Raw genomic sequence first — 26,050 nt, 5'->3', positions numbered from 1 at the left:
CTGTTTACCATAACCGTTGTATAAAGGTTGCAAATGCTCATTTTGGAATATTTTGAGAGCACCTGTCAAATATTACTTAGCTTTGCCTTAACTATTAATAAATATCTTTTGTTTATATTTCTATTTGTGATGATAGTCATTAATGTAACATACCATCGAGAAAAAGGGTTAGAAATGTGAAATTCCCAGTTATTCACTTTCTTTGAACATTAGTGTATATATCTGTCAGAGATGAAATACTCTGTGTGAAATTAGCCTACATCTATCACACTAACTGTCAAACAACACGACCGCGTAATTTGAAAAAGATGGATCTTTTACGGTCCTTTGTGTAGACGCACTTCGGGGTTTTCAGCAATTCCAAGAATGTTTCTCCGGACTTCATGGCATTTAGAAATACAAGCGTACATGTTTAATCTCAGCGAAAAGCTGAATAGGAAAACTCGAAAAACTAATAAAGGAGAAACTTTATCAAAACATTTTATCAAACTTTAGCGATAATCAGTAACCCTACTGAGCATCCACATAAACACCTGTTCGTGTTTATTTATCTCTCTTGTGCTCTTGTGGATTTGATTTGAAATCACATAAACTCAGAGCCTGCAATCTAGAAGAATGATGATATCCAGCTCAGGACCGTGGGTGTGCCAAGCCCATACTCACCAGATGTGAGCCCCTGGGGTTATAATAAGAATCAGAGCAGTTTACAACCAATCTTTTTGGAATTAACCTTATTTAGCAATCATGTGGCTCGAGCCTGCAGTGAACATCCGTTCGAGCTACTGTCAACTTGAACGTTTGTGCTCTTTGGTAGATTTGCGTGTTTAATTAGATGGAAAAAAATTCAAGTTTTCCGAGCTAAAACCGTGAAGCCTTCAGACACCGATTAAATTCGCGCCGGAGTGAACAAAGATCACAAAATTTCCTCGTGTCCTTGACGGGATTCGAACTCAGATCTTTTCCGGTCGGTGTGGATGGTTATAACCACTGTGGTGGAGACGTGAAATTTATGAGTAACATTCTTTATTCTGTCATGGTGTCATCATCTGTTGTTAACTTGTGATTTTTGCGTTTATAAAAATGGTCATTATCTCTATCATCCTCCCACACCAGGTGGAAAAGGCGCGGGTTCGAATCCAGTCAATGACACGAGGAACTTTTATGGGCTCTTTTTAGTCTGTTGCATTTATTCGGTATCAGGCGTGGATCGCAATTCCTCCCTCCCCCCCGAAAACTGTTTTTTTTTTTTTGTCCAGCAAAACTGGCAAAACGGAATTTTTTCATCCAAAATACGGGTTTATATAATGAATTACGGGTGACCCTAATATAGTAATTTGAATTCCCCCCCCCCCTAGTATATTGTTGACACTCCAAAATTAAAATTCTTTGCAATGCTACTGAGTTAAATATCGATGTCATTTATCGAAATTACCAGAAAAACCTGCAGTTTTTAACTTCGGTGCCCATTCCATTCCAACGACAAGCTACTATTCTAATTCATAAACTAACAGAGCGTAGAACTTTTCAAGGGCAGGATTTGTAAAGTAGCAGCCTTGGAAATTTGTTATATAAAGGAAACAGAGGGAGAAAAGTACGTTTTAAGACCAAATCCATTACTTGCGCTAAATTGTGGACAGCTACTCTAGTTAAGTGAAGCATGTGGCTATTAATGGAGAAATGAAAACCTAGATGGAACACTTACTACAGTTGAGACGAAAATAACCAAATAACTGTCACGTGACTCACGCGGAAGAGCTGAGAAATAGGAAGCGATGTTCATGATCTAAAAATGATCTCTTTTTGCATCCCGTTTGACATTTTTAAGAAGAAAATTTGATTTCCATATTATTATTTCCTTTATGGAAAAATAATCTTTCGATTGAAGTGAATGCTCATTATAAAATTTTCAAAAAATTGTTAGCAAACCAATATACACTAAACATAGCGAGTTAAATTTTAGCAGACAAACTCAAAATGATTTTTCCCAACCAGGACAGCTGGACCAATTTCTACGGTGTGATGACGTCGAGCACTAAGTCTTCAAGATTTTGTCTAAAACTGAGTTGTTGTTGAGTTTTAGGGGCATTAGCAACTTAGGCCATACTGCACCGTATATGATATGTTTGTAAATTGTGGTCAGTTGTGGTCAATGTAAAGCTGTGGTCAATTTGCTGTTTGCTGGACGAAAAATCCGAGTTTCAGGGAGGAAAAAACCACGCTGTCCTCGCTTGAGACCGAAATTAGCCAAGTTGTAAAAAAGCCCATAAAAATTCCTGGCATTGACTGGATTCGAACTGAGTTCTTTCCACCCGGTATAGTGTGGAAGGTGATTACACCAACTGTGCTACACACGGGAGAACAATCCAGCACAGAAGTTCTTTTTTTTCCCCTTGAGTTTTTCATTGAAAAATAACTGGATATTCAGTATATCTTTACTAGTGTGGTGGCAATAAATTTTTGAAATTGGGGTATACAGGATAATTAATTTTGAATTATCCTTTATATTAACCCAATACAATGTAAATTTAAAGTTCTGCTTTGTAATTTAAAAAAAAAATACGAAATGTAATTACAACCCAACTAACTTTTATTAAATTCTCAGCAACACTTTTTATCATTTGGAACCTTGGCACCTTTCTTAAAAGTTATTTATAGAGAAATGCTAAAGGCAGTCCATTAGCTTCGCCTAACAAAAACTCATCCAGAGGCAATGGCTTTAAGTGTGGAGTGTGGAAGACAAACAATGACATTAAACTGTCTGCTCGGTCTGGTAGCCAACGAAATAGTTTTACCATTAGTCTATAGTTGGAAAGAAAAAACAAATTTGGCAAAAATAATCACACCAAGAGAAAGAATAAATAACAAAAGCTGGTCTACTCAAAAACAAGTGATATTATGACTAATGGGGATTAATACAGCAATGCCATCTGGTGGGCTCTGGTGGATTATTGCCAACTTACCTCCTGGTAAGTTGGCAATAATCTGTAATTCTAATAATCTGTAAAATTCCTCTTTAAATTTATTCAAAATACCAACCTCCACAACATTAGACGAAAGTTTGTTCCAACAATCCGTTACTCCCCACCTGAAAGCAAATTTTGTCGCATCTATCCTGCGCCCATCCTTACTGAATTTAAATTCATGTTCCCTTATGTGTCTGTGTTGCCCAAGAAAGAATAAAAGCGCCACTAACATTTAGTTTACTCAATCTAGTTAAAGCCTTAAACACTTCCATCAGGTCTCTTTGCAGGTGCCTGGTTTCCAAGTGCTGCAATTTGGAGAATTGGGTCTTTCATGGTAAGAGTACCCTTCTTTGTACCCTTGAGTAATCTTGTTGCTCTTCTCTGCGCCCGTTCCGGCAGATCAAGATCTTTCTTAAGTCTAGTAAAACTGTATGCAGTACTCAAGATACGACCTTATACAAAGAGATAATCACCTCACTGTACTCGCTGGCAAAATTCCTGTATATCATTGACGGAAACTCCGTGACCTGTCCTAGTAGCCTGTCCGCACTGTTCAGAGAACTTCACGTTGGACTGTACAATTACCCCTGTGGTTCTTTCATTCTTCACTATCAAAAGTGTGGTACCACCTAAATGATATGTTAATTCGGAATCATACCAGTAAGCTCATTGCTGATGGGAGTCTTACTCTTGCTCAGATTACGCACTTGAGGGGCATAAATTCAAATTGAGGAAAGACAGTTGTAGAATAGATGTGGGGAAATTTGCCTTTAGCCGGCGAGTGCTAAAATTGCTGGAATAAACTTCCATCTGTTGTTGTGGAAGTTGATAGCTTAAAATTCAAGGAAGAACTGGACAAACTTTTGGAGAGAATGGATAGGTGAAATGGGTAGCTTTTTTTTTTTTTTTTTTTGTTTTGGCTGATGCTTGCTTTCTTGCATCATATGCCACTACTAATGGATCTTTCGAGGACTTCTGCTGCTGTTTTAGATCCTGGAAATCGCGAGTGGAGCTCTGTATAGGCGCGGCTGGAGAGTACTTTGAAGGGAATAAACATTGAAATTGTTGTATTTAAAATAATAGATTTAAAAATATTTCTCCTTTCTTTTTAGCCTCATATTAACTGTACTGATTTTTTTATTCTACGTTGATTTTCATAGTTTATTTATAATTGATAGTTGGTAGATATTGGTTGATAGTTTATAATTCTGTCCATCATTGGAATAGACTCTCTTTAGCCACGAAACCGCAAAAACCAATTATACTGACTGAAAAAAAATTGGCAGCAGCTGCATTCTTTCACAAATAAAGCTGTGAGTCAGTCGACACAAACAAAACATCTACACGAAGCTGGCATGTGGTTAGGGCCGGCCTTGCTTATATAACAAAAGTCAACAATGTCAACCCTCTTTTTGAAGTTAAATATCGAGTTCATAGAGGTTTTTTAAATCGAATCTGGAATTTCTGACAAAACTTCAAATTCATTTCGAAATAAAATTATCTGTTCATTGCCATTGATTAAAAAAAAAAATCTTCCTTTTATGATAGTAAGCCAATCCTGTAAAAGAACTTTAAGGTAAAAATTCTCTAGGAGATATTTAATTTATTTTCCACTGCGAGTTGTGCCCCTGAAGGTTTCGTCCTTTTTTTTTTCTTTCTCCCTTGTAGATGGCGAAACTATTAGAGTAATTTAGAGAGCAGTGTGGTTTCTTTGTTTTTTAAATCCCAGAGACAAAATTCCCCTCCCTCTCACCAAATATGGAATGGCACGTCCCTAGGATCTCTTTCAGTCTTTCATTAGCAAGGAAATAAATACGAACCTTCGTGAACTTTATTGTAACGTATCCATTTTCATTTAACAAAAGTATTTTTTTTTTGTCTTGAGAACGTATTAATTTTATTTCTCTTTTGAACAGAAACATTTTTTTAATATGGCTGTACACGAAAGAAAAAAATTCAAACATCATTTTAATTAAAACACCATAATGGGATGGGTGTCCACTTTCATTTTATAACTATGTATTCTTATCAATGGGTAATATCTAGGGCTTAAAATACCGGGATCCCAGTCATTTTTTTCCGGTATTGAAATACCGGTATTGACACAAAAAATACCGGTTTTTCAGTACTAATTTGAAAAAAATAATTGTTTATAATTTAATCACATAAAGATCACCTTTATGTGATTATGATGTCGTTATCTCTACTAGCAAATGGAAATCATCGATAGGACACCATGCAACCTGTCCACAATTCTCGGACAACTTCATGTCTAACCGTATCGTAACTCCCAAGTTCGGTTCCTCCACTACTGACTTTAGTTCAACTCCACCAAGTGTATAAATTATTTTGGGGTTGCTGTTCCCCAGGTGTAAGACCTTGGGTTTTGCTGAATTAAAGCATAGTTGCTACTTTTCTGACCATCCCGGAAGTCTATCTAAGTCACTCTGAAGAAGCTCTACTTGGCGGCGATCATTAACTACTCTACTGATCTTTACAACATCTGCAAGTTTATTAGACCTCCGCCCTCCATCCCTTTATAGATGTCATTTAAGATAATCAAAAACAACAGTGGTCCCAATACTGATCCTTGGGGAACCCCACTACTTACATTAACCCAATCTGAGGAATAACTATTTATCACAACCCTCTGCCTGGTGCCCTCAAGCCATCGTGCTATCCGTTAAGGATTTTCCCTATGCTTCCACCCTGCTTCAACTTATAAAGTAACCACTCATGTGGGACTGAGTCAAATGCTTTGCTGAAATCCAAATAAACAATGTCGAAATTATTCCCTATATCCAGCTCACGAGTGACCTGTCAAAATGGCTAACCAGATTTGTTAAACATGATTTTCTCTTTACAAAAACCATGCTGTGTATCCTAGAGAATTCCATTTCCATCTAAATGATCCTGAATTCCACCCTTGATCATTGCCTCCATGATTTTCCCTACTATTGAAGTTAGACTGGACGGTCGGTAATTTCCTGTTACACTCCTAGAACCGCCTTTATGTTCCAATTTACACCAATTCAACGGAATCTCTCCTGTCCAGTGATGCTCTCATAACTAGCCTTAATGGTTCAATGCACTCACTTGCCGCCTCCTTTACGATTATAGGGTATATGCCATCAACCACAGGAACTTTACTCGCCTGTAGGCGCGAAAGTTCTCATTAAATAATCATTTGAAATTTCAACATCATTAATCACATTTTTTTCCAACTTCACTTCCATAATATTTCATTGACGCAAAGGGTTTTTTATGCAAATATCGATGCAAAGTAACTGTTGAGTTCATCTGCAATTTCAGCTGTCGTATCTAATATTGTCCCATGTCCATTACATAAGGGTCCAATCTAATTTGTACTTCTGTTATTTGCATTTATATATGTGAAGAATTCCTTTACTGCACTCTTTGCTCTCTTCTTTATTCCTTATCCCCACTCTTTGCTCTAAAACAAGAAATTGCCTGACTCCAATGAGATTTTAAAAGATGAACTTGAGTCAAAAATTAATGAAATACTTTTAACTATTTTTGCTAAAAAAGTGCAAAGCCTAGAAAATATGGACTGAGATCGTCCACGATTATATCAGTACCAGAATAGAATCCGAAAGGGGGTTTTCTGCCACCAATCAAATATGTACCAAAATTAGATCCATTTTAAACGATCATACTATTGATTGCTTATGTTTCTTAAGAGCTCACTTTATTCGGACAGGTAGTGTAGTGTGGATGCTTAAAAACATAACTAAAAGATTAAACTTTGCAGTAACAATATATCTTTTTGTTTTTAGAATAACTGGATTTTAATGATTTTTTCAGAATATTTATTATTGAAATAAAAGTTTATTAAAAACATAAATTCAAGTAATTAGTGTACTTGTTTTTTTCCTTACTTATTGCAACTAATTGTCATCAAATTTTATCGAGAAAACGTTTGTTTTTGGAATACCGGTATTCTAAAAAAAACCGGTATTAAGATTTTGACCGGTATTGTAAGTCCTAATAATATCTCCTCTGCTGGCTGAACATGGCTTATGCTGCTCAGTCATCTGAAGTCCCTGCACTAATTTAGTTCCTAATTCTAAGTCATCTGATGTTCCTGCGTGGAGTTTCTCTCGACTTGGTTCATGATGCCGAATCATCATCATCAGCCATTTTCAATCCACTGCAGGATGAAGGCCTCTCCAGCAACTTTCCAGTTCCTTCTATTTTGAGCACTGGCCATCCATTTACTACCCACAAACTCGTGAATTTCATCTATCCATCTCCGCCTTTGTCTTCCAGGTTTTCTTCTAGCTCCTCTTGGATACCATTCTGTTATTTTCTTAGTCCATCTGTCATCATGTCTTCGAGCTATGTGTCCTGCCCAAGACCATTTTAGTTCTTTAGTTTTGATAAGAATGTCCTTTACTTGAGTTTGTTGCCTAATCCATGTGTTTCTCTTCTTATCTAACAGTCTGATTCCCAATATGATTCGTTCCATTCTTCGCTGTGTAGTTCTCAGCTTCTCTTCCATTCTTTTGGTGAGTGCTCAAGTTTCACTTCCATAAGTCATGGTGGGGAGTATAGATTGGTTCATTATTTTACGTTTCAGACAAACTGGGATATTGCTCTTCAGTATGTGACTATATTTCCTGAATACTATCCATCCAAAATTTATTCTTCTCTTGACTTCCAGCCTTTCATTATTACAGCTAATAACTTGTCCCAGATAAGTATATGACTCCACCTTTTCAATTACTGCTCCTTCAATCATTATTTCCCTTTCTGTGGCATACTTGTTCATCATTACTTTTGTTTTAGCCATATTCATCTTTAGTCCAAAATCCTTAATAGCTGTGCATAACTGATTAAGATTTTCCTCTAATTCTTTGGGATCGTGGCTTACGACCACAATGTCTGCAAATCGTAAATGGTTTAGGTACTCTCCGTTCACACTGACTCCTTTCTGCGACCAGTCTAATCTTCTGAAAGCTTCCTCAGGGGCAGCAGTAAACAGCTTCGGAGATATTGTGTCTCCTTGTCGAACTCATTTCTCAATTTTAAATTTCCTACTGGCTTTGGCTAGTCTAATAAAGGAGGTAGCACACTCATATATTTTCTTCAAAATCATAATATATGGGGTATCAATGCCTTGTCTTTCCAGTGCCCGAAACATTGCCTTATGCTGTATGGAGTCAAATGCCTTTTCATAATCCACAAATGCCAGGCATAATGGTGTTTTATATTCATTTGCTTTCTCCATTAGCTGTGATATTACGTGAAGGTGATCCATAGTTGAGAATCCTGTCCTAAAGCCAGCTTGCTCTTTCGGTTGATTCTCATCCAGTATTCTTTCTAATCTGTTAGTAATGACCCTTGTGAACAACTTATAGATGTGGGATAACAAACTAATTGGTCTATAATTTCCAATTTCTGATTTATCTCCTTTCTTATGCAGTAAAACTATGATTGCATTATTCCACTGCTTAGGCGTCACACCTTTTCTAATGCACTTTGTGAAGAGCCTTGCCAGTTTTTGTGTTATGTCTCTTCCTCCCAATTTTAACAACTCTACAGTAACTTCATCTTCCCCCGGGGCTTTCTGATTCTTCATTTCCTTCAATGCATGTTCTACCTCATCAGGAAGAATATCGGGTATGTCGTATGTGTTGCTACTTTGCAATCCATCTTCCCCACTGCTGGCATCATGCCACTGCTCCTTGTATAATTCTCTATAGTAGTCTTCTGCTATTTGAATTATGCCTTCTCTGCTGTTTATAAGTACACCATCGCTATTTTTCAGTTTCAGTATCATTTGTCTTTCTGTATTACTGCTCATGGCTGCTGATTTAAATCCTTTGTTTTCCCTTAATGCTTGTTCTACTTTTCTTGTGTTAAATCTTCTTATGTCCTCTCTGAGTCTCTTTCTAATGGCTTTGCATAACTCAGTATACTCAATTTTCTCCCTGTCAGTGTTTTTCTTGCTTTTCATTTGTCGTCTTCGGTTCATCATGACAAGTGTTTCTTGACTAATTTTTTTCTTCTTTGGAAATACCTTTGCAGTCTAATGTAGAAATACCAGCTGAAGCAGTCAACTTGACTGCTTCAGCTGGTATTTCTACATTAGACTGCAAAGAAGATCCAAGAATTCGGAGACGATGGTGTGCGATTGGAGTTCTTTGTACTCCTTCGGCGCAATCTCGTGTGTCTCGTCAAATTATGCTCCTGTATGTGGTTCCTGTGTATGGCTCATTATGCCACTCGTGGTCTCTGTATGTATTTTGTGCTTCAAGAAAGATCTGTTCAGGTTGGTCTTCAAGAAGGAACTGCTCAATCTTTTCCTGTGCTTTGGAGAAGCTGTTACTTGACACGTGACTTGGACTTGAGATCCGATTGTGACTTTTCTGCGTATTTCTACGCTAGACTGCAAAGAAGATCCAATAATTCTGAGACACTGTTTTTGCAGTTTTTGTGCTCCTCGGGCGCAATCTGGTGCGTCTCGTCGCCACATGCTCGAGCATGTGGTCCTGAGTGTGGCTCCTTGTGCTCTGTACGGATTTAGTGTTTCAAGAAAGATCTGCTCAGATTGATTTTCGCGAAAGATCTGTTCACTTGTGGGAGGAGCTAATACTATAGGTTTACCTCTTCTGATCAAGGACATTTGTATACCAATAAAAGTGCTAACCCGAAATATAACAGTCAAAAGAACAGATTGGACAAAAAATATGGAATTTCTTTCTTTACAAATGGTACTACGAGGAATGAATAATGGCTTAGCTTCTAGCTTACGCTTACGAAAATAAACACACAATGGAAAAGATTCTGGTAATGATGTTTTCCATATGGTGTGCAGGTTCTTAGAGAGCGGATGCTTTATGACAGGATGAATTGTGTACTGTTAAAGCATTTCCAGAGGGGAAAAGAGCTTGAACACGATTATTGAAATGTATGAAAATTCTAATTTAGTTTAAGGGGGGCGAGACTCACTGATTTTTGAGTAGAATAAAAATACTTTATATCATCTAGAACTGGTTTTAGTTGATATGATGTGGTGATATGAAAAAAATTATGACATACTTGTGAGCTCTGCTGGAGTCGATGACTTCAACCTCTTGTCCTTCCTTCAGATGAACAGCTTCCGTATCCCCTGGCCTTGGTGTATAATCCATAATTGCAACATAAACTTCTTTCGGCTGGAATGAATCCTAAATAAAAAAAAATCTAAATATTAATACTACATAATTTCTTTTTTATTTAGGTATTAATACTGAATATTAATACCTAAATGAAGCAAATTAAATCTTAATACTACAGTTTCTGTAGTATTAATATTTAGCGTTAGTGAGGAATTCATTATGTATGAAAATTCGAAATAGGAGGGGCCCAACACTGACCCCTGAGGGGGACCTCACTTGTTAGGTTATTTCACCCTGAAGTCTGACCATTTATCACAACCCTCTATTTCTAATATTTTAGTCAGCTTGCGATCTGGGGGTTGGGGGATGGACCATATCAAATGAGGGATCGTATCAAATGCTGCATTTTAAAACCAGTTCAAGTTAAAGAACAAATTATATCGCACATTAAAAGGGTTCTTGTCACTGAAGCAAATCGAGGAATTTATATTAACCACATAAAGTGTAGTCAATCCTGTTTAAAGATAAAATAATGCTTTATTTTATCTTTAAACAGATAAATCCGAGTAATAATTAAAAAGTAAATTTAAAAATATATAAATATGATAGTGAAATATAGGTTTTATATCTTCAGAAATACAGTTTTGGAGATGTTTTATCGAAGGTACAAATGTTGGTTTGGCACATTCAATCATAAATCGCATGAAATTTTAACGGGAAAGTGAGGAATGTACTGTCCTGTTCTGCAGTTTCTGGCAAAGAATCAAATGCCATCAGTCTCAACCCTCCCCCACTTTACTTTCCGGACCTTGCTAGCTGCGACTTTATTTTGTTTCCAAAGATGAAATTGAAGCTCAAGATAAAGAAATTTCCTGGTGATTGAAGAAGACAACTGAAACACTTTTTCAAGAGAGTATTTTAATCTATATTTTTAGTCACTGTTAAACTCCCTTTGAGTGACCAGAGTTCAAGACCGTGTAGTTGCTAAATATGGTACTGTTTCTTGTACTCTCTCTCTCTCTCCCTTGTAAACCGCTCTGATCGTGTGGTCGTCCCGGAGTATAAACAGAAAAAATAAAAATACATTCATTCCAAGAATTGTAATGGGAACTGCATTTAAATGTCAGAAGATCGAATGCTTCGATGGCTTTTTGGCAGACCAGAGACTTAAACCTGTAATCATACCTGTATCAAGGTTATGGCAACAACAACAACATGACGAGACAAGAGGGCAAGTTCAAGGTTGGCCATCATTACGGTTTGCTGAAGGTAAGAAAAGGCAAAAACATATGTCGACAACTTTGTCAAATGTTATGGTGCTGCCGGATGATCTGCTGTTGGAGAAGAGATAGCGGTATCGTCTTTTCGAACTATCCCTAGCCTCCCCTCATCATCCTGCACATTTTAAGTCTTCTTTGACGAGTCAAAACTACTGTTAGAGTCAAGTCTGAGACTTGGGCTCCTTTTCAGAAAGGGTTTCCGAAATGAATGAAGCTTCATAAGCTTCATTTATGTCGGAAACTCTTTCTCAGACCCACAAGGTCTGCGCGGTAGCACAGTGGCTATAATCACCCTCCTCCTCACACCGGGTAGAAAAATGCAGAATTATGTAAAGTTAGTGTTTAGAATAACCTCAACGGCTAATCTGCTGAATTTATTCTTAAATAGTCGTCTGAGTGAAAAGTGAAAATTATAGCTACACCACTGGTACAATGAATAATATTCTTCATTAGCAGTAGGTATTGCACTAGCGATTGAGTTTAAATCAAAAAATGATTTGCACGTCATAAAAACAGTGTCATTTAGACTATCCAAGAACTAAATCCTCTGTCCATGTGTAATATGTCCATAAATTGCATGTGTTCTTTGGCTGGTATGCCTGTTTCAGTGGACAATAAAAAAAAAAAAAAAAAACGTGTTTCCAAAGAGAAACCTTGCGCTATCCTCACCTGAGACTAACCCAACCACGGATTTAAAAAAAAAAAAAAACATGAAAGTTCTTCGCGTCATTGATGGGATTCAAACTCGAGCCTTTTCCACCTGGTGTGTAGGGACCTCCCCCAAGAACCTTTCAGTTTCCCCCATAGAGGCCTACTTCCAGTAGGTTTATCGCGGGAACATTGTGTTCTTGAGGGTCACAAATTGGAAGCTCAAATTCAGTACTAACCTATTTTCAGCGAATTTACTCAGTATTACTCCACCTTAATAAACAACACTTTATAAAAAAATGACTTTACTGTTTATTTAAAAGAAGGTGCCACTGTCCCGATAGCTGTCTGCGAGAGTAGCACAGTGGTATCGTCACCATCCTCTCCACACCGGGTGGAAAAGGACCGGGTTCGAATCCCGTCGATAACCCAAGAAACTTTAGTGGGCTTTTTTCACTCCGTGTCTGAGTTAGGGGTCTCAGGCGTAGATAGCAAGGTTCCCCCCCAGAAATTCTGGTTTTTTTCATCTAGCAAACAGGCAAATCGACCAGAGAACACACGCAATTTACAGACAACATAAATATATGAGTAGGTGTAATCGTTTAAGGGGGATCATAATTTTTTTTTTTTTTGTCCCGCCAGCTGTTGCTGCGTATGCAGTAGACTGAATTCATTGTCATGTTCCTGGAACCAGTTCTTTACAATTCTGTACAATTCTGCACACAGCGCTGCTCGACGTGGAAAATCTTCTTCATGCAACAGTTGAATGTGGTAGGACTTTTTCATCAGTGTCGAACGCAAAATTCCGTGAACTGGTGTCTTGGGTATATTCAGTCTTCGAGAACCCTCCCTAACTGATAATTTTGGGTCCTCTTCGAACATTTCTCGAATTGATTCAATGCAATTCGTGCTGTCCTTGGGCGTCCACATCTCTCCTCGTCACGCACAGTTCCAGTTCTTTTAAACTTATTCACCAATGCACGAATCGCAATGGCTGTAGGACAGGAGCTAAGAAATCTCCTTGAAAATTTCACAAAACTCCATTCTTTTGATGCGGGATGTTACATTAACCGCTTTTGCATATACTTTTTCGATAACCCTCGTACTTTCTAAAATTCGGTGTCTAAGTATTCCAATTTCCACGATCTTGAGATTCCACGATTTGAATGTCCACGATCTTCTAGCTGAATAGTGGGATTAACTAAAGGAGGCCAGAGCCTTAATTTAAAGGAATAGAAGTGGAAATTGCGAAAATATTAGTCTTTTATGAGGCAACTCTCATGGATTTGAACTCAGATTTAATGAAAAAGTACGACAACCCTTTTGCTAGCAGAAGCGAAAGTGAAAAAAACAAAAAACTCTAAAATTAGCTGAGAACCGCTACGTGTTTAAATGGTTAGTAACTTGTTGAGTTTGTACTCCAAGCGAGAAATGGTACGTAGCAAAAATAAATGGGAACCAGCAACAGCTTGAAATGAAGGCGAAGAACCAGAGGAACTTGACAGAAATAAGGAAAGGAGGCAGGATGGCAAACTGCCAAAGCAAACAGGAAAATACAAAAAAAGAAAAGATGATTTCGAATGACGGGAAGATCCTGCAAAGAGGTCTCCAGAATATAAAAAAAAAGGATTAAATGAGAGCACCCACTAATAACAGGAAACGAATACCGAACAAGCAAACATGGTGTAAAATAGTCGGAGAACAGTTAATTTCGAAACGAAATCATTGGAAGAAACTGCCAAAAAATGCTCAGCAGTAGTTTTCAAATTGATCAAGTTAAGGAAGTTTCGTTCCGCGTGTGAAAAATTATGGGTAAAACTTGTCATTTCTAAGATATGCAAATTGATTCATGCGTACCAGAAAAAAATGAATATCCAGCAGGATTGTAAAAGACTAGATCATAACAGAGTATATGATTAAGAGATGTGATTACTAGTACAGTGAGCAGGGCGCTGCATGACATGGGTTACCACAATGTGTCTGGTAGTCTTGTCTGTGGTCTTCAGGGTTCCCCAATTTTCCTTATGGGTTTCTATAGTCGTACAGCTCTCCCTAATAATGCCAGACGTACTCTCGATGGTAGAACAGTTAGCATAATCACCATTCTTACTATACTGGGTGGTAAAAAGCTGAGTTCGAATCCCGTCGATGACATGAGAAATTTTTATGGGCATTTTTTTTACGACGTGGTTGAGTTAGTTGGTCTCAAGCGAGATAACATGATTTTTCCTTCCAGAAATTCGGGTTTTTCGTCCAGCAAATAGGCAAATCGACCATAGAACATAGCAATTTACAAACAATATGTACGGTGCAATATGGCCTAAAGTCATACATCAACATAATCACTATAACTTTTATGGTGTTCAAAATGACAATCGATATTATTAGACAAGGAACATGATGTAAGAGTTTTATTACTAATAGGAGTCATTCACAAATTATGCGAATTTTAAACTCATAACGAAAGACTCCAATTCGTCCCCTCGTGGGTAGAACAGTTGGTAAAATTGCTGTCCTTACACCGGCTGGAAAAGATCCAAGTTCGTGTCCCGTCATTGATGTGAGGAATTTTTATGAGCCTTCTTTCACAACGTGGCTCAGTAAGTTGGTTTCAAGTGATAGATTTTTCTCCCGGATAGTCGGTTTTTCATCCAGCAAACAGAAAATCGACCACATGCATTTACTGATAGTATATATGGAGCAACACCGGGTGATGAGGATCATCTACTACCTAGTACACAGTGGTCCGACCATTCCTCTGTGTGGCATGGATGGCACATCTCGATCTCTCCTTATGTTGGTTAATACGTCTACTGTCAAGGAAAACATGACAGTATATTAAGTGATATTCCGGGTAGTTTTATGATCTGCTCTTTAAGTATCATAAGTGAAATTATCTTTTATAATCAACTGTTAGATATCGTTTAAAAAATATCTGTTTATTGGGCTATTCGTTAAGATAAACACTTTTAAATGAATATAATTTTTTATTTATGTTGCATGGAACAGAAAATGGCAAACCAACAGAATTTCAGAGATAAGAATAAATAAACTGCAACCAAAAAAAAAAAAAAAAAAAAAAAAAACAGGGTAAAACTTTCCAAAATCCCAAGAAGCTTTGTATGTTTTATAATATTTTTTTCATTAGTTACATACACTGTGCTGCCACTTTATTAGGTACACCCGTGCTGTGCACACAAATGGTTTTTCCCACAACGTTGCAAGTCACATGACCACAGTTGTAGATATAAATATATCAGAACAACCTTTCTAGTATCAGTTAAGCGTACCAAGGGGGAAAATTAGTCATCTAACGGACTTCGAACGTGGCATGGTAGTAGGTGCAAGACGTGCTGGACAAGGCATCTCTGAAACGGCAGTTCTCCTGAACTTTTCACGCACTACCACAGTTTTAAGGATGTATCGAGAATGGTGCAACGAACAGAAAACATCCTCTCAACTCACTCCTGTGAATCGCTTGTTGATGAGAGAGGTCAGAGGAGGATGGCTAGAATTGTGCAAGCAAACAGACGGGCCAAAATGTCGCTCAACACGTCAGAATACAACCTTGGTGTGCAGAACAAAATATCGCAACGGACCACTAGCCGCACTTTGTCATGGATGGGCTACAACGGCCACATCGCGTACGTTTGTTATCAATGCAGAACAAGAGAGCACGCCTCCTGTGAGCACAGCAACGGTCTGACGAGTCGAAGTTCCTGGTGCATCACGTTGATGAAAGGCTCAGAATTTGGAGAAAACAACATGAATCCATGGACCTGTCATGTCTGACGACTACTTGCAAGGTGGTGGGGGCAGTGTTATGGTGTGGGGAATGTTTTCTTGGCACACGTTGGGTCCATTGATACACATCGTACCTAAACATCGTTGCTGATCAAGTGCATCCGTTCATATTGACAGTTTATTCTCAGTCAGATGGTTACTTCCAGCAGGATAATGCGCTGGTGCACAAAGCCGAAATCACTATGTAATGGTTCCAGGAACATGACAATGACTTTTCTTTGCTGCAGTGGCCCGCTCAGTTCTCGGATCTCAATCCTATTGAACATCTTTGGGATGAGCTGGAAAGAGCTGTTCGCTACAGGCTTACACCTCCGTCGAATCTGAAGGAACTGGGCGACACACTCATGTCTGCATTCCTGCACAACGTTTTCAACATCTTGTTTAATCCATGCCTAGAAGAATTCAGGCTGTTTTGAAGGCTAAAGGAGGCTCAACACGCTACTAGGTAGGTGTACCTAATAAAGTGGCAGTACAGTGTATTTAAACTGACTGGATAAATTTTTGAACAGCTCACAAGATATATAATTTTTTTTCCCTGTGAAAAGACAACAAACTGAGAAAATGGCGCTGTTGTGCTATGATATAGTGAATAAATTAGTGCTCTGTAGTATAAACAATAAACATATAGTATTTTAAATCTTTCTTTCGTATTCAAAAACTAGTTTCTCAAGCGAAAGATCTCCTGAACTTCACTAACTGATTAAAAAGTTATTTGAACTTTTTTCTTAATAATAAGCCTTTAAAAGGCTATTGCAGACTCGCCACTGGGGAATTTTTTTTTTCCTGGTGCAGCATAAGCCTCGGGCTTCCTTGAACCATATGGCTATTAATAATAATAAAATAATAATAATAATAATCACCATCCTCCCCACACCGGGTGGAAAAGACCTGAGTTCAAGTCGCGTCGATGACGTGAGGAATTTTTATGGGCCTTTTTCACAACTTGGCTGAGTTAGTCTGTCTCAGGTGAGGATGGCATGGTTTTTTCTCCCGGAAACTGGAGGTTTTTTTTTCAGCAAGCCAAAAATCAACCACACGCAATTTACAGACAGTATATACTGTGCAATATGATGCTCCTAAAAGAACCTCACACCAGGGGGGAGAGCAAAGGCCCGGGTTCGAATCCTGTCAATGACGTGAGAAACTTTTATGGGCTTTTTTCTTTTTTTTTTCCACTCGTGGCTGAATTAGTCGGTCTCAGGAGAAGGAGCAAAGTTTTGTCCCCGAAAACTCGGGTTTTTCGTCCAGCAAAAACAGGAAAATCAACCAAAGAACACACGCAATTTATGAACACAAAACATGGGTAGATGAGGTTATCTTCACGTGTCCAAATATGACAATTTTTTAAGGATAAGTAAAATAATTAAAAACTGAATGTAGTTGGTCTTAAGTATTCGCTTAATATTTTGATTCTTATCAAAATAAATTAATCATTTTTTTCTTATCTCCCTGTGAGGTAATTTATTTCGTTTAACCTTGACTTCAATTAACTGTTGCCAAAATCTGAGACCACTTAAAATTTCTAAACGTATAATGAATGACAACATATGATAAAAACAAAAAAAAGGCACATTCATTACGTACTCACTAATGGTAATTAGCCTTGAGGTTTTTTATATTGGTGTCATCTTAAGTATCATGAATATAGAGGTCGCTAAATATCGACATTGATAATTTTTTCGCTTTTTAGTCTTTAGATAAAGATGCCAGGTATGTTGTATCTGGAGGAGAGGATGATAGCGCTTTTATTTGGGATGTCTTAATCTAGAGAAGTACTTCTGGAATGTAAGGGACACAAAGATTCAGTTATAAGTGTAGACTTCAATTATGTCTTCTCTTGTGGCTACTGGAAATATGAGTGGTGTGATTAAGGTATGGAGCATGGCAATGAAAGAAGAACTATACCAGTTTGAAACTTCTGACTTAATATTCTTGGAGTGGCAAACAAACAGGCATTTTTGGCTGGAACAAATGATGGAGAAGATTGGTTATGGGAAATTTCTAGCGAAAAGTGCAAAACATTTCAAAGTTTTGGTCATAGTTGCTCTTGTGCAATGATTTTGCCTGATGGAACTAGGACTTTCATGGGGTATAATGATGACAGGGTTCGATTATGAGATCTGAAGACAGCTTAAATTACTGCATCTACAGTTAGCAGTTGACACACTCGTTCAGTAAATGCAATAGATGCCCACCATGAAAACTCTTTAACTGCCTGGAATCTGAATCAACAGATTGTACGACAAAATTATTTAGTGCTTCCGCTGGCAGGGTAGTTGCCACATTTCAGTGTGAGAGATAGTCCTCTTGATGTATTTAATGGATCTGTATAAAGTGTAGCCGTTTTCAGAAGCTTGCCCCATCTGACCACTGGAATTCTGGTACAATACGAATTTGGAATATTCCTTCACAGACTAACAGAATGTTTTTCAAGCAGGAAGATGGTATTGTAAAGCTTTTGTATGATCAGTCATCACCTCTATTATATACAGCAGAATTAGATAGCCTTGTTAAAATGTTTGATGGACGAACTGGCCAGAAAGAAAGGCAGTGGTGTGGCCACAAATTAGAAATTTTTGATTTTGCACTTAGCAAGGACAGGAGTATTATAATGACAGCATCTGAAGATAAAACTTGCAAAGTTTTCTGGAAGGGATACACAAAAAAAAAAAACATTTTGTATAATGTATTTATTTTTAATAAATTTAAATAAAAAGCAAAAGTTTCTAAATCCTCATTTTCCTTCCTTTGAATGAGGCAATGAAGCAATCCGCAGATATAGAAACACGTCTTTCCCATCCGAAATAACAAAAATTCGACAAGACTAATGGAACTTCCGGACAAACCGCATCACTCTGATTTATGTTGCAACTCTAGCAGTAAGATAGAGAATCTTGTAATAACTGAGAGTAAAGTGGAGGAGAAATTGTTGAAGATAAACACAAGAAAGGCACCCGGGGTGGATGGGATCTATCCAGTTATATTAAAGGAGGCAGCAAAGGAAGCAAGCAAACCCTTAGCCATAATTATGAGAGCTTCCTTGGACTCAGGGGAGTCCAAGACTGGAGATGTGCAAATGTCACCCCAATTCACAAAGGAGGATCAAAGGCTGACACAAGTAATTATAGACCTGTGAGTTTAACTTCTGTTCCAGGAAAATTAATGGAGGCACTGGTTAAAGAAGCACTGCAGGATCATTTAGACAAGACTTCAGCTATAGCTCGGACACAGCATGGTTTTGTTAAGGGGAAGTCTTGCCTGACCAATTTGATTGGATACTATGATGCAGTCACAAAGGAACTGGATGCAGGGAATAACTTTGATATTATATACTTGGATCTTAGAAAGGCTTTTGATACTGTTGCACATGGAAGACTGCTGCACAAATTAGAGCAGTGTGGCATTGGAGGCAAATTACTGCTGTGGATAAAGGGGTGGCTGAGGGGGAGAAGGCAGAGAGTGGTAATCAATGGACACTGCTCGTCGTGGACTAATGTTATTAGTGGAGTCCCTCAGGGCTCAGTGTTGGGTCCATTATTGTTTTCTGTATTCATAAACGATATTGATGAGGGTATATCAAGCTTAATGTCGAAGTTTGCAGACGATACAAAGGCAGGCAGGGTTGTCAAGGACACTACTGACACTATGCTGCTGCAACAGGATCTGGAAAGGTTGAGCAGATGGGCTGAGAGGTGGCAAATGAAGTTTAACATTGACAAATGTAAAGTACTACACATGGGAAACAGCAACTCCAGAGCAACGTATAAACTCTGTGGTACTACACTGACAGTGGTAGAGAATGAAAGGGACCTGGGGGTGGTTGTGCAGGCAAATATGAGTTCTCTGAGCAGTGCAGACGGGCTGCAAGAGTAGCTCATGGTGTATTGTCAATGATATATAGGAATTTTTCTAGCAGGGATAAGGAGGTGATTATTCTCTTGTATAAGGCAATGATCAGGCCACACCTAGAGTACTGTATACAGGTCTGGAAGCCTCATTTCAAGGATGTAGAGCTGTTGGAACGAGTACAGAGAAGGGCAACAAGATTAGTGAATGGAACAAAGGGGTGCTCTTATGAAGAAAGGTTTAAGTTTTGCAAATTACAGTGTCTGGAGACAAGGCACCAGCGAGGTGATCTGATAGAGGTGTATAAAGCCTTGAATGGTTTGAGCATGCTCAATGCTGATGGGATTCTTCCTTTCGCTCAGAATAATCACCTGAGAGGGCATAAATTCAAATTGAGGAAAGACAGATGTAGGATAGACGTGCGGAAATTTGCCTTTAGCCAGCGAGTGGTTGGTTGGTGGAACAGACTTCCAACCCTTGTCGTGGAAGTTGATAGCCTAAATAAGTTTAAGGCTCAGCTGGACAGATATTTTGAACGAACAGAGCGGTGAAGTGGAAGTGGTTTTTTTTTTTGGCTGATGCTGCATAAGCTTGCTTTCTTGCATCAAATGCCTCTACTAATGCTAATGCTAATGTTACTTAACTGTAAATCCCAGCTGTGAATCAAAGCCCCTCAAGTGGGAAAAGTGGGTTGTTATTTTTGTTACGAAACGGACAATCGCATATTTCACGATGCGACCGAGTTCCTCTTGTCAAAACTTCCTCAGAGGCATTCTTCTACCAGATTCAGTTTCATCGTGCAATTTTTCTTCTTATGGCTATGTTTCCTATTTCTGTTATGTTTCCTGTTTCCTATATACAAATTTGTATGTTTCCTATAACTTTAACCGGGTTTGGAATGGCTTGAAGGATTGGATTAGCTCTAAGGCTTGGGACCGATATCCTCCATCCGCAGTTAGCCCAGAAATCTGGTACTGAAATAATGCCGACCATCATTTTGATGGCAAAGACGAGTCTTCTCTCTTGAATGATGGCAGGAAGACGTCTGATGTTGAGAGCTGCCGCCATCTGGGTTGTCCTTGGTGCAAGGGGGCCAGTCAATATCCATAAGATGCCAGCTACAAACTCACTAGTTTTTAAATTTTCCTCCTTTATCTCTTCTACTTCTGTTTTCTAGAATAACGTAGCTTCACATGTATGCATATTTCCCTAAAATTACGTCTATTGAAATTTAAGTCTAATGTCAACAAGTATCTTCTGTCTTTTCAGCTCATGCACGGTACCAATGAATATATGTTATAATACTTTTCATTCTTGGGATTTTCATTAAAACAAAATGTTACAACTGACGTCGTTGTTTCCTACTCTGTCACAGTGTGTTGAATTCGTATGGTCTTCATATGATCTTTACTGTGTCTATGTTCGCGGACTAATTTGTATGTTGTGATATCTAAAAACCTCAGAATAACTCAAGGGGAACCCTATTCCCTCCGCTTGAAATCTATTAACTACAACCCAGATTGGTGAAACCATTAGGTTGGGTTACATTAGTTTCCTCCATTCTCCGACGGGATTCCAACCAAGAATTCCCAAAATGAATAACAATCAGCGAATCCTACGCGTGTCTGTGTATTATCAATGAACCGATCACTAATAATATAAATCCATACATGCATATAAATGCAGATGCACAGCCATGAAGGTGCTTTAAGATTAGATTAGGTTAAACGTTTTTAGATTTTATTAAGTACTTTTGGCAATAAAGATTTTATATACAGACTAGCTTTTACACGATAATATTTTTTTAATTTTCAGGGTAATTTTTATGACATTTATTTACTTGGTTTCTTTTATTGGGTATTTTGCTAAATATAAACACCATCAATTTAAACATGTCACGCTGAATAGTAGCCCTAGTGGGTGAAAACACCGACTTCCCCACACCGGATGGAAAAAGCCTGACTTCGAAGGCTTTTTCCATCCGGTGAGGAATTTTTAAGGAACTTTTTAACAACGTGGGTAAGTTAGTCATTCTCAGGCGAGGGTACCATGGTTTTTTCTCCCGGAAACTCGAGTTCTTTTTCGTCTAGCAAACAGCAAATTAACCATAGAACACTTACAATTTACAGTCATTTTATATACAGAGAAATATGGCCTAAGTTGCTGATGCGTCTAAAATCCTACAACAGCTGAACAGTATTACAGTATATTACATATTACCTTAAAGCAACGTTTTCTCAAACTGTGAACTGAGAGCTCCTTGAGGGTTGTTAGAGATCATTATTTGCGGACTCTCTGAAATACTCCAGGAGGTCCGCAAATAATGTCCGAAATTTCATATAAATATTCAAATACTGAAACAATTTTGTTGTGCTTGATGCTCCGCGAAAAACTAAAAAGGGGTCCATATGCACTAAAGTTTGAGAATTACTATCTTAAAAGATTAAAAAAAAAAGAGCATTATAATAATTTTTGTTGAGTAAATACTAAGAACATTAGTGCTAGAAAATAATAGATAATCTTTGAAATACTTTACCCGAAATGAAACTAAATAAGTTTATAACTTATGGAATAACTAAAAAAATAGGAATTGTTGATAATAAACTGGTTAAGCATGTTTATAAATTAATATTTAATTCTTAATTTCTAGTATTTAGATTTTTATATCCTTTTCAGATTAATACTATGAATACAGATTTACCTATGGACTGTTGATGATTGCTGGGTAACGCTCAATGTCCCTGAGATACGTAGGTATGAATTCAAATACCACTGTCAGTTAAAAATAAATGTTATTGGCCCATTGGATTTTGTACAGTTATGTATCCTATAGTTATGGAAAAAGTATTAAAGCCAACTTCCTGGTTAACCCCGTTCTGGTCCGCCCTGTTTTAAATGATAAACGATGACAACAAACTGTTTCACCAATTAGGAGAATCTAGAGGGGAGAAGGGGGATGAAAAATTCCTAACTGAAAGGTAGTGAAAAACGTATCCATCTTATTTAATTCATTCACGATACACGAAAAATTAGATCCCGTGAAAATCGTTGAGTCTAAACTATCCTAATTTCTTATGCATTTTCTTGAGTACATTCAATCGCCAAACAAATGTAACTTATAGACCAACTATGACTGACATTTAAAACAAGAATGGTTAGAATGCTGTTTTCTGGATTGGTCCGAAGGGTATCCATGAGCAGTTCATTCCCTGAACACAAAAAAACTGACAAATCTATGTATTAAAACATGCCTTACCTTAAGGGGTAAAGTGCAAACCCAGCCCAATGAATTCCTTTAGTAAACTGATTAACACGTATCCAAACCGAAGGAGTGACTACTTTCACACATCCACTTTACAGCAGTGTGTCAAACTTAGACCTGTTCCGAACGCCGTAGCAAAGTTATCCCCGGGTCAGAGGAACAATAATGGCATTCAGGCACCTCAGACGCTTGTCTCTGTTCTCTTCTCTATTGTTGCCAAGGGGGAGAATGTGCTCGTGAAGCATCAGGGACGAGCGTTCTAATTCTTCAATGTTACAAGGGCCACACACACTCATTAAAATAACACTATGTTCGCTTAACTGAAATGGTGACAATACGGATTTGCTCCTTACTAGGGTGAAAGGAATTATTCATTGGGGGTATTCACTGTACACTGCTACACTCCATTGAACATTATCTAGCGTTTTATGTATACACCTATTGATGGAGTGGCAGACTAATTTTGTAATTCATATTAAGTTTTATGTCATTCACCAGTAGTCACTATTACAAATCCTGTTTATAATTCACTATTATTTTTGTTGCATCAATACACCTGCTCCAATTCACACCGTGGCTGTGTGAATGGCAGTTTTATTAAACTAAAATATGTATTGAAACGTAACCATGAATGTTCATAATTATAATGTTTATTAAACGTTGTGATTTCTAATTATCGATTATTCTGGAGTTTATAGCTATATAAATATACAATGGGTAATCTTTCTGTCTCCTCTTGTCTTGATTATTTGTCTACGTTTGCACACGATCAGCACAATTAGCTTCCATAATGGTTGAATGGAATTCGTTTGTCCTCGTTTCTGTTATTTTTGGTTGTGTGGCCAAGGAAAGAGTACTTTTTTTTCTTTCCCATTTTGATTCCATTAAGAACAGTGCAAGGACATCACAATAGTCAGCTATAGACGACTTGTGTCAGCAGTGCAATAAGTCTAACACCCTACCCGATGCAATAAATAAACACATAATATTACTTCCTTCCAGGAACCACCGAGAAAGGTTTGTCTTTTAATTAATTATTAATATTATATTTTATTCATAATAAAATTTTATGATAATATTGATTTTTTTTTTAGTAAAATAAAAACTCGTAAGTTTGTACTTCAATATAACAAGAATTAAAATTTACCCTTGTTAAAATTGAAATTTAATTTATTAGTATGTTATAAAAATATTATACTGATAAAATAATTAATTTTATCAGTATAATATTTTACTGATTTTATCAGTATAATATTAATATAAAATTAATATATAATTTTGATGATTTGCTTTTACTAAAGCAAAAGTACATTTTTAATAAACTGATTTTCTGCGTAAAAAAACTTTCAAATAAAGTACCAATACGATATATTAATTTATTATTTAAGTGAAACGTGAAATTTTATTAAATTATCTCTCTTCCCGCCCTCCTCAATAAGATGTACTTCAGATAATTTATTAGCCATTTTAAACATAATTCAGAGATTTAATTTTTAAAAATAAAAAAAAAATTGCTTTTATAGATGGCGCTATAACAACCAATCAGTGAGAGTTGGCGAATCATTCAGATACTAATCTGATGTTTATCATTCTGTAAATAAGCAAGGGATTAGGGATATTTTACCTCCTTCCTCTATCCTCTGCGTGCCATTGCTGTACCGACAATTGGGAATATATATATACAGTATATATATATAAACAAGTTAAATATCGCTACTACTGCAACGTTGTCATATAATTCGTTCCCATGGATACGTATCTTTCCAGCTTTACAACAAGATGGCAGAATTAAATAAAAATCAACTCCAATACTAAACGAAGAAGCGTAAATGTGGAAATTTGTGTTACTTAAGGTAAATAAATGGCTCATTTTTCATATTATTGTTATCAAATTTTAACTATAATAAACATTGACTATTTATCTTCATAATAATATATTAATAATAACTATACTAATAATTAATTTTACTATATGTAATTTTTTACGTTATTTTGATTGGCTTTTGGCATTTATTTTTTAATATTCAAGTAACATGTCTATTTATTTATATTTATTCATTTATTATTTATTGCCTATTTATTGTGCAGTCTTGTAATCTATATAATAATTTACTTATGTCTCTCTGTCCGGAACGCTCTTTGAACTTTAATAACTCAAAGATTAAACAAGCTTTTGACCTGATTCCTTTTGCAATAGGTTTTATTTAGCAGTAAAATTAAGAAAAAAAAAGGGGGGGGGGAGTCCAAAACATTTTCCGACTAATTTTCAAAATTTCTGTTGTTTTTATTTATTTATTATTTTTTAAATTTATTAAAAACAGAAAATTCCAGGAGAAACTACTTCTCAAAGACGTCCCCGACAAGTTTAAGAATGAAACAAGTGATGCAGATCTCGGGAGAGTGATGAAAATGCAGCTGAAATAAGGAGAAAAAGCGGCTGAAAGTAAAGTAAAAAGGTAAAGGATTGCAAGACAGAAAGAAAGAAGTAAGAGATAGATGACATGAACCTGTTAGAAAAAGATTTGCAAAGAAGAGTGGCTAACCAAACTGGCAAGCAAATTCAAATTAGAGTTAAACTTAATGGTGAAAGCCGTGCCCCAGCAAGAGCGAATCCTAGATCAGGGCAATATAAGAAGTGTCCATAGTTGACAACAATCCATTTTTAGTCATTTTATTGCTGGACTCTGTCTCCCACTGACACTTGAGCTAGCAGGGAAGGGAGTCGAGGGAGAGGTTTTTGTAATTCCTTCGATATTCGTTACTTTTCTGAAGCAGTTTTGCCGAAATATTCACCACGGGTATTCTAGTTATTAATAAAATAAAACTTAAAAATGTAGGAAAGCAAAGAAACATAAATATTTAAATATTAATGGAAAATAATAATAATAAAAACATCGCGAAAGTCGATTCAGTGGACCTACAACCGGAAGTGGCGCCGTCTGGTGTCACCCCAGGAACTAACAATGGCACTGGACCTAAGCCGAAACTAAATCAGTCCACCTCCATAGACAGATGATTGGTGCAGATGTGGGTGACCACTGGTGGCGCCTTACCCTAAATACTATGCCACTATGTATTGCATCGAGTGTAGCACAGGATAAAGTCACTCGCGTTCAAGCCTTA

The 26,050-nt window shown here is 37.2% G+C and overlaps 1 protein-coding gene and 1 pseudogene across 1 annotated transcript in view; one reads left to right on the top strand and one right to left on the bottom strand.

Moving 5' to 3' along the window:
* Window positions 1–26,050, bottom strand: part of LOC150075838 (protein Obscurin-like) — a 598,361-nt gene that overhangs the window by 510,154 nt on the left and 62,157 nt on the right. Inside the window, exon 4 of the mRNA XM_090387723.1 lies at window positions 10,029–10,156. Coding sequence (XP_090243849.1) covers window positions 10,029–10,156 — 128 coding nt within the window. The remainder of the gene's footprint in view (window positions 1–10,028; window positions 10,157–26,050) is intronic.
* LOC150075839 (angio-associated migratory cell protein-like) lies at window positions 11,191–25,296 on the top strand (annotated as a pseudogene).

This window comes from Mastigoproctus giganteus, chromosome 13, assembly GCF_048544385.1.
Source record: "Mastigoproctus giganteus isolate SK-2022 chromosome 13, ASM4854438v1, whole genome shotgun sequence".
Taxonomy (NCBI): Eukaryota; Metazoa; Arthropoda; class Arachnida; order Uropygi; family Thelyphonidae; genus Mastigoproctus; species Mastigoproctus giganteus.
The sequence above is the reverse complement of the archived record's forward strand: the minus strand, read 5'-3'. Positions and strand labels throughout refer to the sequence as shown.